The 18,721-nt window shown below is 42.3% G+C and overlaps 1 protein-coding gene across 4 annotated transcripts in view; it reads right to left on the bottom strand.

Moving 5' to 3' along the window:
• Positions 1-18,721, bottom strand: part of rft1 (RFT1 homolog) — an 88,814-nt gene that overhangs the window by 36,047 nt on the left and 34,046 nt on the right. For all 4 annotated transcript variants that reach the window (XR_006315000.1, XM_043713125.1, XM_043713124.1 and 1 more), the window contains 2 exons: positions 9,161-9,295; positions 2,980-3,058 (listed from right to left, as the gene is read on the bottom strand). Coding sequence is in view for 3 of the 4 variants with exons in the window: in XM_043713125.1 (XP_043569060.1) it covers positions 2,980-3,058; positions 9,161-9,295 (214 nt within the window). In the remaining variant the exon portion in view is untranslated. The remainder of the gene's footprint in view (positions 1-2,979; positions 3,059-9,160; positions 9,296-18,721) is intronic.

Below are 18,721 nucleotides of genomic sequence, written 5' to 3' on the forward strand. Positions count from 1 at the left end.
TTAGCTACGTTGAATTCCATTTGCCACCTTTCTGCCGAGCTCTGCAGCTTCTCTATATCCTGCTGTAACCTGCCACATGCTTCCTCACTGTCAGCAACTCCTCCGACTTTCGTATCATCCGCAAACTTGCTTACCCAACCTTCTAACCCCTCTTCCAGGTCATTTATAAAAATGACAAACAGCAATGGTCCCAAAACAGATCCTTGCGGAACACCGCTAGTGACGGCACTCCATGAAGAAACTTTGCCATCACCTACTACCCTCTGTCTTCTTCCATCCAGCCAATTCCTAATCCAAACCTCCAACTCACCCTCAATGCCATATCTCCGTATTTTCTGCAGTAGCCTACCATGGGGAACCTTATCGAACGCCTTACTAAAATCCATATATACCACATCTACCGCTTTCCCCTCATCAACCTCCTTCGTCACCTTTTCAAAGAATTCAATAAGGTTTGTGAGGCACGACTTGCCCTTCACAAAACCATGCTGACTATCCTTGATCACATTATTCCTATCCAGATGTGCATAAATCCTATCCCTTACAATTCTCTCTAAGACTTTGCCCACAACAGAAGTGAGACTCACCGGCCTATAGTTACTAGGGCTATCCCTACTCCCCTTTTTGAACAAGGGAACCACATTTGCTATCCTCCAGTCTTCTGGGACTACTCCTGTAGACAAAGAGGACATAAAAATCAAGGCCAATGGCTCTGCAATCTCCTCCCTTGCTTCCCAGAGAATCCTAGGATAAATGCCATCAGGCCCAGGGGACTTATCTATTTTCACCTTTTCCAGGATTTCCAACACCTCTTCTCTACATACCTCAAAGCCATCCATTCTACTTAATTGTGACTCAGTATTCACATCGGCAACAATGTCCTGTTCCTGAGTGAATACTGAAGAAAAGTATTCATTCATTGTCTCCCCAATCTCTTCCGCCTCCACACGCGACTTCCCACTACTATCCTTGACTGGACCTATTCCTACCCTAGTCATTCTTTTATTCCTAACATACCTATAGAAAGCCTTAGGGTTTTCCCTAATCCTACCGACTAAGGACCTTTCATGTCCCCTCCTTTCATTTCTCCTGTCATCCGCGGTTCACGAATCTTGCCCTTTCTATCCTTTGCCTTCAACACGACATGCCTATCCTGCACTACCGTTAACCTAAACTTGAGAGCCTCCCACATCTCAAATGTGGACTTCCCATCAAATAGCTGTGTCCAATCCACATTTCCCAGGTCCTGCCTAATTTTGATACAATTGGCTTTGGCCCAGTTTAGTACTCTTCCCTGAGGACCACTCTCTTCTTTATCTACGAGTATTCTAAAACTTACAGAATTGTGGTCACTGTTCCCAAAGAAATCCCCCGCCGCAACTTCTACCAGTTGTCCTGGCTCGTTCCCCAGTACCAGGTCCAATATGGCCCCTTCCCTCGTTGGACTATTGACATACTGCAGTAGAAAACTCTCCTGGACGCTTTGTACAAATTCTACTCCATTCAGACCTCTGACACTAAGTGTATCCTAGTTAATGTTGGGAAAATTAAAATCTCCCATCACCACTACCCTATTGCTTCTACATCTATTCATAATCTGTTTACCTATTTGTTCTTCTACCTCACACTCACTGTTGGGAGGTCTGTAATACAGCCCCAACAATGTAACTGCACCCATCTTATTTCTCAGCTCCACCCATAACGCCTTACTACCCAAGACCGCCATAGTATCCTCCTTTAGCACACAGCTGTGGTATCGTCCCTGACCAGCAATGCAACTCCACCCTCTCTTTTACTTCCCTCCCTGTCCTGTCTGAAGCGTGCATATCCTGGAACATTTAGAAGAATATTTTGTTTTATACACAGAGTGGTAATTAGGTGGATAAGATGGTCAAGAAGGCAGACAGCATACCTGTGTTCATCAGACTGGGCATCAAATATAAATGTTGGCAAGTTATGTTTCAGCAGTACAAAACTTTAGTTGGGCCAAGTTTGGAATACCAAAGCGCAATTCTGGTCGTCACACTATCAGAAGGACGTGGATGCTTTGGAGATGGTAAACCTTCTCTGCACCAGGGTGTTGCCTGGTCTGGAGGGTTTTAGTTATGAGCACAGGTTGGATAAACTCGGATTGTTTTCACTGGAAAGATGGAGGCTATGGGGAGATCTGATATGGGTCTAAAATTATGAAAGGTATAGACAGAGTAGATAGTCAGAGGCTTTGTCAAGGTGAGAGAGGAAATGTTTAAGGAAGAAGTGCAGGCAAATATTTCACACAGAGGTTGATGGGTGTCTGGAACACACTGCCAGTGGAGGTAGTGGAAGCAGGTACATTAGCAATGGTTGAGGCGTATCATGACAGACACATGAACTGGAGGTGAACAAAAGGATAGAAACTTATTGCATGGGTAATAACTGGCAGGTCTAAATAAGTATTGGAACTGGTGCAGGCCTGGTGGGCTGAAGGGTCTGTTCCTGTGCTAAATTGAATTGTTATAACCTGGAACCCACTGCCAATGATGGAGATAGAAATGCAGGCCAAACAATAATTTCAAAAGGAAATTGGATGGATATTTGAATAAAATAAACTTAGAAAGCAAGTAGTAGGATTGATCAAATTGCTCTGTGGGGAATTGGCACACTCAATGGGCCAAATGACTTCCCTTTTTGCCATAAATGTCTCTATGACTAAGTTACTCTAATAAACTTTCTCTACTAGCATTAAGAACATTACATTGCTCACTCGAAGTTGGATAACGTCAATTTTTGATACGTAATTTGTGGCTTCTATTATGAAGGCAGACACAAAATATTATTCAATGTCTGAAAATACTGCCATTCTGACACATAGATATATTTCTGCACAAGCAGAGAGAGTATGTAAAGATGGTGAGACATATACAGAAAAAATGTAAAGCTTCATCTTGGGAGACAAACGTGTTTAAAGTCATTTGATCAGTGCCTGTAACCTACTCGCACCTTCTGTCAGGATCTGCTTCAGAAAAGATTGTTTGTAGAAGCTCCAAGTAAGAACAGCCAATCTCAGATCGATAATAGGCTGAAAAATAAAATTGATTAGCAGGAATATACCCTATATTGGCATTTAAAACACACAAGAAATTAAAATTACTTCCAATAAAATCAGATGTGAAGTCCATACATTTATGTCACTAAGCAAGTTTACAATTTGAATGGCTACAAATAAAATTGTTCACTGTTATTAGTATGTCTAAATTGGGGACAACAGGGTGATACAACTCCTTTCCCTCTCGCCTGCTGCAAATTGTATCTTTCACAGTAATTTAAATATATTTGAGAAACCAAAGCTAATGTTGAGATCGTCACTATCTTTGTTTTATTTTCTTCATTTTTGGCTTGGAACTGAGAGTTGAAGTTGAGAATTGAACTTTGAACAGCAGCTTGCTTTAAAAAAATACAAACAATTGATGTTTGTTGTTGGGAACTGACCTGGAAAGATAATGCATGTTAATTACTGTTCTAAGAACAGTGTCATCAATTTGGCACTAAGATGTTTTTAGGTTCAGGGACTGGCACCTGGTTAGATGTTAAATTGATCAATCAAGGGAGGATCAGTGCTGACTAGCCAATCACACAAAAAAGAAAGAGAAAACAAAGAATGAACTGGCTTTGACAGGGTTCTGGGCAGAAGGTAGTCTTTGCTTTGGAAGCTGCTGGACATGGCCAGGTGTTTTGGTTTTGCTCTCAGTTATCAACTTACTGAAGTTCTCAGAAAAGAATCCAGTCATAAGAAATAAGTAAAAGTTTCCTGCAGTCTGCTAAAGTGGTTTGCATTGATGAGCAAGTTTAGATTTCAAGCAAGATGTACACTACCACATGCCTGTAATACAACGCATCATGAAAAGGATTTCATGAAGGCCTAGTATTCATCATTGAGATTGTTATCAAACTGACAAATTACAATGCTTGCAGTTTCTTTTTAAATTTAATCCTTAACTGTGTGTGTGTCTGTCAGTGTATTAGTGTGGGTTTATATTCAACAAGATCAGGTTTAATCATACATGTTAATTAGTTTGCCTTGTGGTCCGTCTGTGCTCTGCTAAAGTTACATTCTTAATGATAAATTGCTCATGCAAGTTTTGACAAGATTAGTAGCTCAGGTTGAGGTTTTGGATGTAAGTTTGCTCGCTGAGTTGGAAGGTTCAGTTTCAGACGTTTTGTCACTATACTAAGTAACGCCATCAGTGAGCCTCCAGATGGAGCACTGGTGGCATGGCCCACTTTTCATTTGTGTGTTTAAGTTTCCTTGGATTGGTGACATTTCCTATGATGCAGGTAGTAAATGGGATCCTAGTCAACACGTTTGTTGAGTTCTGGTTGGAATGCCATTCTTCTAGGAATTCTCACATGTGTCTCTGTTTGGCTTGTCCTAGGATGGATGTGTTGTCCCAGTCGAAATGGTGTCCTTCCTCATCTGCATGTAAAGATACTAGTGAGAGTGGGTCATGTCTTTTTGTGGCTAGTTGATGGTCATGTATCCTGGTGGCTGGTTTTCTGACTGTTTGTCCAATGTAGTGTTTGTTACAGTTCTTGCAAGGTATTTTGTAAATGACATTAGTTTTGCTTGTTGTCTGTATAGGGTCCTTCAAGTTCATCAGCTGCTGTTTTAGTGTGTTGGTGGGTTTGTGGGCTACCATGATGCCAAAAGGTCTAAGTAGTCTGGCAATCATTTCCAAGATGTCTTTGATATAGGGGGGAGTGGCTAGGATTTCTGGATGTGTTTTATCTGCTTGTTTGGATTTGTTGCCGAGAAATCAGAGGACTGTGTTCGTTGGGTACCTGTTCTTTTTGAATACACTGTATAGGTGATTTTCTTCTGCTCTTCGTAGTTCCTCTGTGCTGCAATGTGTGGTGGCTTATCGAAATAATGTTCTAATGCAGCTTCATTTGTGGATGTTGGATTTCTTCTGTAGTTCAGTATTTGGACCTTTGTGTTGTTTTCCTGTAGACGCTGGTTTGAAGTTCCCCATTAGCTGTTTGCTCTACTGCAACATCTAGGAATGGCAGTTTGTTGTTGTTTTCTTCCTCTTTAGTGAATTTTATGCCAGCAAGGGTATTATTGATGGTCTTGAAGATTTCCTCTAACTTGTTTCGTTTAGTGATGACAAAGGTGTCATCCACGTAGCGGACCCAAAGTTTAGGTTGGATGGTTGGCAGAGCTGTTTGTTCAAGTCTCTGCATTAGTGCCTCTGCGAAGAACATTACAGCCTCTGCTAAAATGAATTTCACTATTTTGGAAGATAGTGTCATACTACATAGAAACAGTCCCTTTGGTCCAACTACTCCATGCCAATCAAGTTTCCTAAGCAAAACTAGTCCCACTTGCCTGCCTTAGCCCATATTTCTCTAAATCTTTCCTATCCATATACCTGTCCAAATGTCTTTTAACTATTGTAATCATATCTGCATCTACCACTTCCTCTGGCAGCTCATTCCATATATGCAACACCCTCTGTGTGAAGAAGTTGCCCTTCAGGTCCCCTTTAAATCTTTCCCCTCTCACCTTAAACCTATGCCCCCTCATTTTGAATTCCCCTACCCTAGGGAAAACACCTTTGCTATTCATGATTTTATAAACCTTTATACAGTCCCCCTCAACCTCCTATGCTTCAGGGAAAAAAGTCAAAGATTATCCACCCTCTTCTTATAACTCAAACCCTCCGGTCTTGGTAACATCCTTGTAAATATTTTCTACACCCTCTCCAATTTAATAATATCCTTCTAACCAGAATTGTACGCAGTACTCCAAAAGTGGTCTTCTTAATGTCTTGTACAACTGCAACATGATGTCCCAACACCTATACTCTGTGCACTGACTGATGATGGCAAGCATGCAAAATGCCTTCTTGACCACCCTGTTTACCTGTCAATGTAATATTTTTGTTTAGGAAAGAATGAAGACCAAAAGCACAGGCCAGTTATCCTAACATCCGTCAGTCTGAAGATTCCACAATCCATTGTTAAGGAAGTTAGAGCATTAACCCTAGAAAATCGTAATGCAACAGCAGACCTAACAAGGGCTTAGTGAAAGGCAAATCATGTTACTAAAAATTTTTACAGAAGTAAAAAGCAATGTAGATAAAGCAAAACCTGTAGATATGACCTCAGTAATCACAATCTATATCAATGATTTGGATGAAGGACCAAAAAGCATGGTAGCAAAATCTTCCGATGACATCAAGATAAATAGGAAAGTAAGTTGTAAAGAGAGGAGAGGGAGTCTGCAAAAGGATGTAAATGGATTAATAGAGTGAGGAAAAATTTGGCAGAAGTAGTACAATGTGAAAAAATGTAAAGTTGTCCGCTTTGGCAGGTAAAATTGAAAACGCTGTATGTTACTTAAATGGAGAGAGATTGCAAGTCTCATGTAAATCTGGTTGACCTGATGCATGGCAGAAGGTTAGTACTGAGGTCCAGCAAGAGGTTAGGAAGACAAATGAAAAGTTAATATCTCTTGTAAGTGCAATCAAGTATAAAAAGTGGGTGTTTTTGCTGCAGCTGTATAGGGTCTTGGTAAGTCCCCAACTGGAGTCATGGATACAATTTTGGACTAATTATTTGAAAAAGATATAATTGCTTTAGAAGCAGTTCAGAGAAGGTTCATGCTACTCATTCCTAAGACCATAAGATCTCAGAGTGTAAATAGGCCACCGAATCCATAGAGTGTGTTCTGCTGTTCAATGAGGTTATGGCTGATCTGATAGTCCTGGACTCCACATCCCTGCCTTTTAGCCATAACCCTTGATCTCTTAGTGATTAAAAATCTGTCTATTTTCGTGTTGAATAATCTTAATGACCAAATTTCAACAGCCCTTTACAGTAAAGAATGCCACTGACTCATAACCCCCTACCCAACGACTCCCCCCACCACTGGTATCAGTCCCTCCACACCTGGTATCAGCCTAGTGAACATTCTCTGGACTGCCTCCAATACTCGCATCTTTCCTTAGATATGGGGTCCAAAATTGATCACAGTATTCCAGCTGTGGTCTGACTAGTGCCTCGTACAGTTTTAGCAAAATCTTCCTACTTCTATACTTCATTCCCTTTGAAATAAAAGCCAACGTTCCATTTGGTTTCCTGTTTAACTTGGGTGCTTTTTGAGATTCATGGACAAGGACTACCAAATTCCTCTGTTCTGTAGCTTTTGCAGTCTTTCTTCATTTAAATAATTTTCAGCTCCTCTATTCTTCCTGCCAAAATGCATTACCTCACGTTTACCCAAATTATATACCACCTGCCAAGTTTCTGCCCACTCACTTAACTTGTCTATATCCCTCTTCATGTCATCTTTGCCATTGTCTTACCAACTATTTTGTGTCATCTGCAACTTGGCTATAGGACATTCACTTTTCTCATCCAAGTCACTAATATGTATCATAAATAATTGAGGTCTCAGCACCAATTTCTATAGCATAGTTATAGGCTGCCATCCTGAAAATGTCCACCATATCCCAACTCTCTGTCTTCTATTAGTTAGTCAGTCCTCTACTCATGCATATACCAACACTGTGAGCAGCATTTTATCCATCTTGTTGGTTATGCCCTTAAAACATTCCAGTATATTTGTCAGGAATGATTTCCCCTTCATGAAGCCATGCGGACTCATTCTGATTATAACTTTTTCTAAAAGCTGTTCTATTACATTCTGTATAACAGACATTTTCCCAATAACAAATGTTAAGCGCTAGCTGGTTTATGGTCACCTTTTTTTGTTTCCTTCCCTTTTTCAATAAAGGTGTAACATTGACAGTTTTCCTCTGGGACCTTTTGAGAATCTAAGGATTCCTGGAAGATTACTACCAGTGCATCAAGTATCTCTGTTGCTACTTCCTTTAATGTCTGGGGCTGCATCTCATCAGGTCCAGGGGATTTATCAGTCTTTAGCCCCGTCAGTTTTGCTCATACTTTTTTCCCCCGTGATAGTTATTGTATTTATTTCCACTCCTCCTTTTGCCCCCTGATTATTTACTAACTTTGGAATGTTATGGGTTTTTTCTATTGTGAAGACTGATGTAAATTATTATTTTAACTCCTGTGCCATTTCCTGCATTCCCATTATTGTTTTTCTAGTCTCCTTCTCCAAGGGATTCATGCTCACTTTTGCTTCTCTCTTTCTTTTTATACATTTAAAAGGAGTTTTTGTTGTCCGCCGTGATGTTATTTGCAAGTTTACCTCAAAGTTTATTTTCTTCCTCTTCCTTTTTTTTGTGATCTTTTGTTGGTTTTTAAAACTTTTTAAATCTTCTGACTTAACACTAATCGTTGCCCCACTGTATTTCATTCCTTTCAATTTGATGCTACCTTTAACTTTTCTTGTTAACCATTGTTGACTTCCTAGAATTCCTCTTCCTCATTGGGAGATATCTTTGCTGTGAGCCATGAGCTATTTTCTTAAATATCTGACATTGTTCCTAGAGTGTCTTTGCTGCTAAATTCCTTTCCCAGTCTGTTCCATTCCCTTCTATTTGCCTTACTTAAAATTAGCACAATTATTTTTAATCTAAGTCCTACCCTCTCAAACGCAAAGCTAAATTCTGTCATGTTATAGTCACTGCTTTCTTGGGAATCATTTACACTAACATTATATTGTAAGTCCATCTCAATACCCAATACCAGATCCAAAACAGATGGACAATAATACTAAAAGAAATAGGAACCGGAGTAAACTGTTTGGTCCCTCGAGTCTGCACCCTAGAATATAATTCCTCCGGAGTGGGGTCTCTGTAATGGATGGCATTGGGAAATAGATTGAAAAAATTTGTTCTAATCTGATTTTTCTGACTTATAATTGTAATATATTGTAATAGAAATATATGATACAATCACAAAAAACATATATGGCATATCAATCCAGGTATCATTCTTAGGTCAGACTTGTCTAATATTGCTATTAGCTGAGATCTTAACCCAATGAACGGTGAGGGAGGGAGCAGTGAACAATGAGCAAGGGACAGTAAAGGTGACAGCGGGGGCAGTGAAGGTGAGGGAGGGGGCAGTGAGGATAAGTGCGGGGAAGTAAGGATGAGAGAGAGGGCAGTGAGGTTAAGGGAGGGGAACAGTCAGTGGTTTGTGGTGGGTGTGGTGTTAACAAGCAGTGATTAAAGAGCAGTTCACTTACCTGATTACAATGATATTTAGGCAATACGTCGCTTACTGTGGAGAGAGGGAAGGATTTTCTTTGCGCTTCCTGTGAACCAATATACTTCATAAAATACAGCACGTAACAAGTAAGGAGGCAACCTGAGTAAAGCAGCTGTCAGAGAAAGGAAACAGTCAGATTAACATCAGTTTACAGAGATTATGGCAGCACAGTTATAGAGTCATAGAGATATACAGCATGGAAACAGACCCTTCGGTCCAACTCGTCCATGCCGACAAGATATCCCAACCCAATCTAGTCCCACCTGCCAGCACCCGGCTTATATCCCTCCAAACCCTTCCTATACCTATCCAAGTGCCTCTTAAATGTTGCAATTGTACCAGCCTCCACCACTTCCTCTGGCAGCTCATTCCATACACGTACCACCCTCTGCGTGAAAAAGTTGCCCCTTAGGTCTTTTTTATATCTTTCCCCTCTCACCCTAAACCTATGCCCTCTCGTTCTGGACTCCCCGACCCCAGGGAAAAGACTTTGTCTATTTATTCTATCCATGTCCCTCAGAATCTTGTAAACCTCTATAAGGTCACCCCTCAGCCTCCGACGCTCCAGGGAAAACAGCCCCAGCCTGTTCAGCCTCTCCCTATAGCTCAAATTCTCCAATCCTGGCAACATCCTTGTAAATCTTTTCTGAACCCTTTCAAGTTTCACAACATCTTTCTGATAGGAAGGAGACCAGAATTGCACACAATATTCCAACAGTGGCCTAACCAATGTCCTGTACAGTCACAACATGACCTCCCAACTCCTGTACTCAATACTCTGACCAATAAAGGAAAACATACCAAACGCCTTCTTCACTATCCTATCTACCTGCGACTCCACTTTCAAGGAGCTATGAACCTGCACTCCAAGGTCTCTTTGTTCAGCAACACTCCCTAGGACCTTACCATTAAGTGTATAAGTCCTGCTAAGATTTGCTTTCCCAAAATGCAGCACCTTGCATTTATCTGAATTAAACTCCATCCGCCACTTCTCAGCCAATGGTCAAAAGATCCTGTTGTAATCTGAGGTAACCTTGGAACTTAAAAGGGAACGTAGGGCCACCTTCAACTTCTGGCACATCCTTAAGGTTCCCCAAAGGCATAGCCTCCGATTTTGCAAAGTTAATCTTATATCCTGAAATAGCCCCAAATGAATTGATACATTGTATCAAATGGGGTACAGAGGTCATCGGGTTCGATAAAAACAGAAGGACATCATCCGCATACAGCGTAATCTTGTATGTCCTCAATCCCATTTCCGGAGCGGTTATGTGGACGTTCTGACGAATGGCCTCTGCCAGATGCTCTATCACCAACGTAATCAACAATGGTGAGAGGGGGTAGCCTTGCTGACTACCCCTACCAATCCTAAAATTCCCAGACTTCATCCCATTGGTGATGAGCGCGGCCAGAGGGTGGCAATATAAAACCCACCTAACAAAGACTCCACCCAACCCAAACTGTTCTAAGACATAAAAAAGATACGAATCAGGGCCAGGCGCTTTCAGGAATCCTGAAGAAGGGCTTTTGCCCGAAACGTCGATTCTCCTGTTCCTTGGATGCTGCCTGACCTGCTGCGCTTTTCCAGCAACACATTTTCAGCTCTGATCTCCAGCATCTGCAGTCCTCACTTTCTCCTCCATAAAAAAGATACGGCCATTCCACCCGGTCAAATGCTTTCTATGCATCTAAGGAAATCACCAACCCCTGAATCAATTGTTGCTGACAAACTTAGACCACATTCAGCAATCTTCTAATATTATTAGAGGACCTACGGCCCCTTATAAACCCTCTCTGGTCCTCTTTAATAATATGGGGCAACACCCTTTTCAATCTCAGTGCCAGGATTTTGGACAGAATCTTGAAATCTGAATTTAATAGAGAGATGGGCCTGTATGAGGCACAATCCTCAGGAACCTTCCCCTTCTTAAGAATTAAGGAAATATTAGCTTCTCTCAAAGATGGTGGTAGGCATTCATGCATATAGGAGTGATTGTACATCTCCAACATCGGCCCTGACAGAATCCCTATAAACTCCTTATAAAATTCACCCGGGAGACCATCAGGGCCAGGTGCTTTCCCACTCTGAAGTTGCCTAGCGACCTTCTGTATTTCCTGAACTGTCAAGGGGGCATTAACCTGTTCCAAGGTTACCCCTGGGAGGTCCAGGTTCTTAAAAAAGGCCTCCATTTTAGCCCTCCTGTCTTCGCAACCTTCAGACCAATACAATTCAGAGTAAAAATCCAAAAAACCTCATTAATCTTTTTAGCATCGTATGTAAGGATCCCGGCGCTGTCTCTGATTGCACTAATGGATTGGGGAGCACGCTTTTTCCTAGTCAGGTACACTAAATACTTCCCTGGCCTATCCCCATAGTCGAACAGCCTTCGTCTAGCAAAAGCAAGTTCTTTCTTTGTGTTTTGTGTCAATATTGAATTCAAGGCAGCCAGAAGGGCCGTGATACGCTGTAGTTTAGTCACCGAAGGCCACGCAAAATGTGCCGCCTCCGGCGCTTTCAACCGCATCTCAAGTAGACGCTGCTGTTCCTCCTTCTGTCGTTTCCAGCTAGCCGAATAGGAAATAGTTAAGCCCTTAGCAGTCTCCCTTGGCATAGACAGACTACCAGCTGTGCATGAGTTGATAGTCAAGAATTCCTGAAACTCCTTCAAAATATATTCCACAAATTTGGAATCCTTAAGGAGAAAAGGGTCCAAAAGCCAGTGCCGCAAACCTAGCCCTTCACTCTTGGCCTTAACCTCCAAATATACTGCCACGTGATCAGAGATAGCTATATTCCCAATTTTACAACCCATAATCGAATCCAGAAGGGCCGAGGGAGCCAGAAAGAGGTCAATCCTCGTGTGACATTTATGCGGGTTTGAGAAAAAGGTGAAGTCCCTGCCGGTAAGGTGAAGACATCTTCAAATATCCACCAGCCCCAACTCCTCGCGTAAGTCAACCACCTGCTTGGCCTGCGAAGAAATAGTTGGAGGCCCACAAGGCATCCTATCCACTGTCGGATCCAAAAGACAATTAAAATCCCCCCCTATAATAATGCGCCATGTTCCAAAAGCACACAACTTAGAGAAAGCACTAATCAAAAATTTGAGGGGATGCGCCGGAGGACAGTAGACGTTTAAAATGCCATATTCCACCCAATGTATCAGGGCTTTAAGTATCACAAACCGTCCCTGCTCATCTTTCACCTGCTCTAATAACGTGAACAGAAGATTTATCTAGATAAGTACCGCCACTCCCCTACTTTTAGTAGTAAAGGATGAAAAGAATACCTGGTCATAACCCCCCTGTTGTAATTTCAGGTGTTCCCATCATCAAGATGGGTTTCCTGCAACAAAGCGATATCAACCTTTTCCCTCAAGTCTAGAAAGCATTTTTTCCTTTTAACAGTTGAATGACTTCCCTTAATGTTCCAGGTGCACCATTTAATAAGACACTTAGCCATCTCCCCTTTCAGACATCCTTGAACCCCTCGGAGGGAGAACCTTGCTTACAAAGCGCCAAGCATAAGTAAATAAAGACTCAGAATCGAAAAACTATATATACAAAAACTACTCTATCATAACTATAAACAACTATTACTATCAAAGAAAACTAACTCTAAAACCTCGAATGGAAGATCTTCCCCCTGCCCAAAGAAGGCACTCACCCTACCCCTCCCCTCCTTCACAGCTCCTTCAAACCCAGACTGTGCCCCAGCCTTAGGCCAGAAAAAAAACAAGGAGATAATCCTTAAATCAACAGAAAAAAAGACAAAGTAAGGATGAGCACTCCATCCATCCCTGGCTTCATATCACCCGTACTTGTAACTAAAAGAGAAGCAGAACAAACAAACAAAAAGAGGGAGAGACAACAAAGTCGCCTCAGGCGACTGACTGTGTGGAGTTTGCACGTTCTCCCCGTGTCTGCGTGGGTTTCCTCCGGGTGCTCCTGTTTCCTCCCACCATCCAAAGATGTGCAGGGTCAGGTGAATTGGCCATACTAAATTGCCTGTAGTGTTAGGTAAGGGGTAAATGTAGGGGTATGGGTGGGTTTCGCTTCGGCGGGTCGGTGTGGACTTGTTGGGCCGAAGGGCCTGTTTCCACACTGTAATCTAATCTAATCTAATCTAATCTAAAGAACATCCACAAAATTTCCCACCAGAAAATCCAGTTATTGAAAAAAACAGGAACAACTTATTCCAAAGTCTTCTCCCCCCTTTTCAAAAAAGAAATTACTAGGGAGAAAGAAAGGAATAAAACAAAAGGAAGGGAAAACATGGTGAAAGATAGAAAAGAGAACAAACGTTAACGATATTCTTCAGGCCAATCTGTCTATTTTAAAGTGTCCACAAAGTTTTTAGCTTTATCCGCGGAGTCAAATTATAAACTGAGTCCTCGTGGCTGAAACAAAGCACTGCGGGGTATCTCATGAAGTACTGGATACCCAGGTTCCTCAGCCTCTTTTTAACTTCATTGAAGGACTTCCTCTTTTGAATTACAGCTGCAGAGAAATCCTGGAAAAACATGCTTTTTGACCCCTTGTACAGCAGTGCCTGTGGATCTTTTCCCAGGGATCTGGAAGCTTCTATGACTTTTTGCTTGTCCTTATATGAATGTAAGTGGACTAGGACCGAGTGGAGGCGCTGCACTGGGCCTGACCTGTGCACTGTAACCCGATAAACTCTTTCAATCTGAAGCCTGCTGGACTCGACATGAAGGCCAAAAAACTTTGGCAGCCAGCTTTCAAAGAAGCTGACTGGCTGCTCACCTTCAGGGAGCCCGACAATTTGGAGATTTATCCTCCAACCTTGATCTTGCAGGTTGTTGATATGGTCTCGCAAGGCCTGCACCTCTCACTCCAGCACCTGGATCCGATTGGATGAGGACTCCATTGCAGCTTCCGAGGCCGTAGTTCGACCCTCCCTCCCCTCCAGCTGCTCCCCAAGGCCCTGGATCTGCTGCTCATGCTTCTACAGCATGGATGCGATAGGTTGGACCTGGGCACGAATCTCCCCACGGATTTCCTCAATTGCGGCTGCAACCTTCAAGGTAAGTCTCTCCATCGCCGCAGCCAATTCCAGTAAATCTGTCAGGTGCCTGGGGGGTTCAGGAGAGGCTGCTGCTGCTGCAGCAGTCTCTGGTATGCCTGGTGCTGCAGAGGAGTGTCCTCCGTGCTGTTGTTTGCTTGCTCCTTTTCCCTTTAACATTCTTCCCCCTCCCAAATATTAACAAATATGTGTTCTGTAAGGTTTTAAACTAATAATTCCACCACATAAGTTGGCCAGGGATGGCAAAAAAACACCAGTATGCCTTGGCTATTGGGCAGAGCTGTCCACAGCAGTTCTACAGAATCGCCGCCATCTTGCCGAGTCTGACTATGCCCTTCATAACTTGATACAAGCAGACCTCCCCCCCTCACCTCGATCTCCTCTTCTCCAAGGAAAACAACCTCAGCCTGTCCAATCTCTCTTCATAACAAACTCTCCAGTTCAGTCAATATCCTGGTAAACGTCCTCTGAACCCTCTCCAATGCTATCACAGCCCTCCTATAATGTGGATTCCAGAATTAAATACAATATTCTAGCTATAGACTAAGTAACATTTTATATATTACCAGTATAATCTCCCCGCTCTTAAATTCTACATCTCAACTAATGAAGTATACCATATGCCTTAATAAACATTTTATCCTCTGTCCTAATACCTTAAAAGACCTGTGGATATGCACACCAAGAATGTCTGATCTGTCCCTCTGATCCTCTATGCTTCCCAGGTTCCTACTATTTGTTATGTATTCCCTTACCTTGTTTGTCCTGCCCAAGTGCATCATCTCACATTTATCTGAATTGAATTCCACTTGCCACTGATCTGCCCACCTGACCAGCCATTTATATCCTCCTCACTATTTACCCACCCATTAATTTGTGTATCACTTGCAAAGTTACTGTTGAACCCTCCTACATTCAAATCTAAATCATTTATATATTCACCACAAACAGCAAAGACCCCAATACTGACCCTTGTGGGACAACTGTTATAAATCAGAAGTTGACCCCCCTCTAGTAACTAAAACCAAAAAAAAAACCAGAGAGGAGCACCTCACCTTATAATCTGTTGAAAAGGCGTGTGAGAAGGAGTGTAATCCATTTTCTTCAGCAACTTCTAGTGGTTAAATAAAACAAACCCTGACACTCACTTTATAATCAACAAGTAACAATTTATTTCTCTAACTCTAACAGTGTACAAAATAACTAAACTATTAACAGTCCAAACAATTCCCCTCTAACTACTAACCATTCCCAAATAACGCAAGATTCTAATGGTATGCTGTTCCAATAAGTACAAGTCCCACTTATGTACAATAGAGCTTAGTCTCTTGAAATTACAGCCAGGTTATATCTTCCAGAACCTTATGAATCTTCCCCGATGATCCTTCTGTCAGGAGGGTTCTCTCTGTAGATTCTTCTGTCAGGATTTTAGATGGCATGCTGTGGTACTGTGTTAAAGAGATGGTGTTTTCTCTAAGAGCGGAGAGCTGCTTTCTCTTAGCAGTGGGTGCCACGGTGGCACAGTGGTTAGCACTGCTGCCTCACAGCGCCAGAGACCCGGGTTCAATTCCCGCCTCAGGCGACTGACTGTGTGGAGTTTGCACGTTCTCCCCGTGTCTGCATGGGTTTTCTCCGGGTGCTAAATGCCCTCATCTTTTATAAGCTTGATGTCAAGGTTGGTCTTAAATTTATATGTGATAGTTTTGACAATCTAACAGGTTTTTGTTAGCTAAGGGCCTGATTTAAATTGATCGGCTAAATTTGAAAAGACTGTTGTCTTGATAAAAATGCTGCTTTGCCTGCTAACAGTATAGCCTTTTGATACAAAAGTTTCAATTCAGGTGCTCTGTGCATCTGCAAACCCACAGACATTCTTTTTGAATCTCTAAGCATAGGATATAACACCATCTTTTAAAAGGGCCACACAATGTTTTCCCTATTTTACCATTTCACAATTTTACACACAATACTGGACACAGACTTCCGGTTAGAAAAACACCCCTCACTCATCACCCTCTGCCTCCTGCCACTTAGCCAAACGTGGATCCAAATTGCAAAATATGGATCCCATTGGATCTTACCTTTGATAGCAGTCTCTCTTGGGGGGCGATCTTATCAAAAGAGATCAGGAATTCTCAACAACCCTTATCTTTTCCCATTTAAGTCTACAATCAAAAATACAGGAAAGTATATAAAAAATAATCAGATAGCTCCTGGAAAAGTGTGTAGAGTTTTGGTCCATGTATTTGATAAAGGATATATTGGCACCGTTTCCAGGGGGTGGGGGGGGCCACAAGAGATTCAAACAAGATTCACTAGACTGACCCCTAGGATGAAGAGGTTGACATCAAGAACACCTTGAACAGGTTAGATCTTTTTCAGTAGAGATTAGAAGAATGGGTTTATTGGGGTAGATGTTGAGAAGATATTTTCACTCATGGGGAAGTCTCTAATTCAGGGAGATAGTTACAGAATAAAAAGGGACTGATTAAAAATTGAAACGCAAGTGAATTTCTTCTCTCAAAGGGTAGTGAATTTCGAGAATTCTCTACTCCAGAGAGTTGCTGAGGCGAGATCACAAATAGTACTTCAAAAGGAGGGAGATAGACTTTTCAAATATGAAGAAGTTGAGGATGATGAGTACCTGGCACTACAAAGATAGCTGATCTGTCCCAGGTATCAACATGATGTTATTGAATGGTGGGGCAGGTTTAAAGGGCTGAATGGCTGATTCTAGTTCTTTTATTCTTGCGTTTTGGAGCAGAGATAATGTGAAACAGCTGCATCACTAGAGGGAGCCAGAAACTGGAACAAAAACATTCAAACCTGAGAAACGCAAAGTGACTTAACTGGATACACCGCACCCGGAAAAGCATCCAGGTACACCACATCATGAAAAACACGCAGACAAATTGCACCCAGAATAACAGGCGGATACACTGCAACCGGAAAAACTTCCGGATACACCCAAAACAGAAAAACAACCGAACACTCTACACCCAGAAAAACATCTGAATACACAACAATCAGAAAAGGACCCAGATACACTGCACCTGGAAGAGCATCCAGATACACTGCATAAGGAAAAACACGCAGACATACTACACCCAAAGTAACACTTGGATACATCACATCTGGAAAGCTTCTGGATACATCCAAAACAGAAAAACATCCAGGTATTCTGCACCCAGAAAAACATCCGGATGTGACAATGCTGCTCCTTTAACAAGGTTATGCTGTCCTTGGCTTTTTCTTCACAGAGGTCGTAAAAACAGCGATTCTGAAAGTCTGGGTTTAACTACTTCAGAATGCTTTCAAGTTTCTTAAAAAAAACACTTGTGCAATGAAAGGGGAGTGGCCATTCTCCCAGCTCAACTTCCCTCTGGTTTGGTTTGAGCAGTGTGACTGTTCACTGAAAGCAGTCAGTCAGTTTTGAAGCTGCTGGACCCAAAGAAGCAAGTCCATGCTGATCCTCCCTCTCTCTGGATTCTCTCCTGTAAGACACTGTCTTTGATTTTCCCTTTTTTGCCAAGGGCTGTTTATGGGATTGTTGCAAGTATTTAGAACAGCATCATTAAGTTAAGATTGGGGCAGCTGCATCACTCCTGGAATCTTCACTACACACCTGCTTAAAACAACCACCAAAGTTAGGGTCCGGGCTACTTTCTTGAAATGTTTTGATGGGGTCTGGCCTAGTCCATAACAAGGATACATTGCAAACGGAAAAACATGTGGATGAAAATGGAATAGTGTAGGATAGATAAGCTTCAGTTTGGTTCCACAGATTGACGCAACACCAAGAGCCGAAAGGTCTGTACTGAGCTGTAATGTTCTATGTTCTTAATACATGGATACACCACACCCAGAAAAACACCCCAAAAGAGAAAAAACACCCGGAAAAACAGCCAATACACCTCAAATGGAAAACACCCAGATACACCTCCCCCCCAGAAAAACAGCTGGATACTCCACATCCAGATACACTGCACCTGGAAAGACACCTGGATACGTTGCACCCAGAAAAACACCCAGAGCCACCACAACTGGGAAAACACTCATCAACACACAGATAGACTGCACCCGGAAAAATCTGGATACACCGCACCCAGAAAAGCACTCAGATATACTGCACCTGGAAAAACATCCGGATACACCAAAACCAGACAGACCACATCTAAATAAACACCAGATGCACCACAACTGATAAAATATTTGGACAAACACCCAGATGTTTCACAACCAGGAAAACACCGAAGTACACGGTGGCACAGTGGTTAGCACTGCTGCCTCATAGCGCCAGAGACCCGGGTTCAATTCCCGCCTCAGGCGACTGACTGTGTGGAGTTTGCACGTTCTCCCCGTGTCTGCGTGGGTTTCCTCCGGGTGCTCCGGTTTCTTCCCACCATCACAAAGATGTGCAGGGTCAGGTGAATTGGCCATGCTAAATTGCCTGTAGTGTTAGGCAAGGGGTAAATGTAGGGGTATGGGTGG

This window comes from Chiloscyllium plagiosum, chromosome 22 (genome assembly GCF_004010195.1).
Source record: "Chiloscyllium plagiosum isolate BGI_BamShark_2017 chromosome 22, ASM401019v2, whole genome shotgun sequence".
Classification (NCBI taxonomy): Eukaryota; Metazoa; Chordata; class Chondrichthyes; order Orectolobiformes; family Hemiscylliidae; genus Chiloscyllium; species Chiloscyllium plagiosum.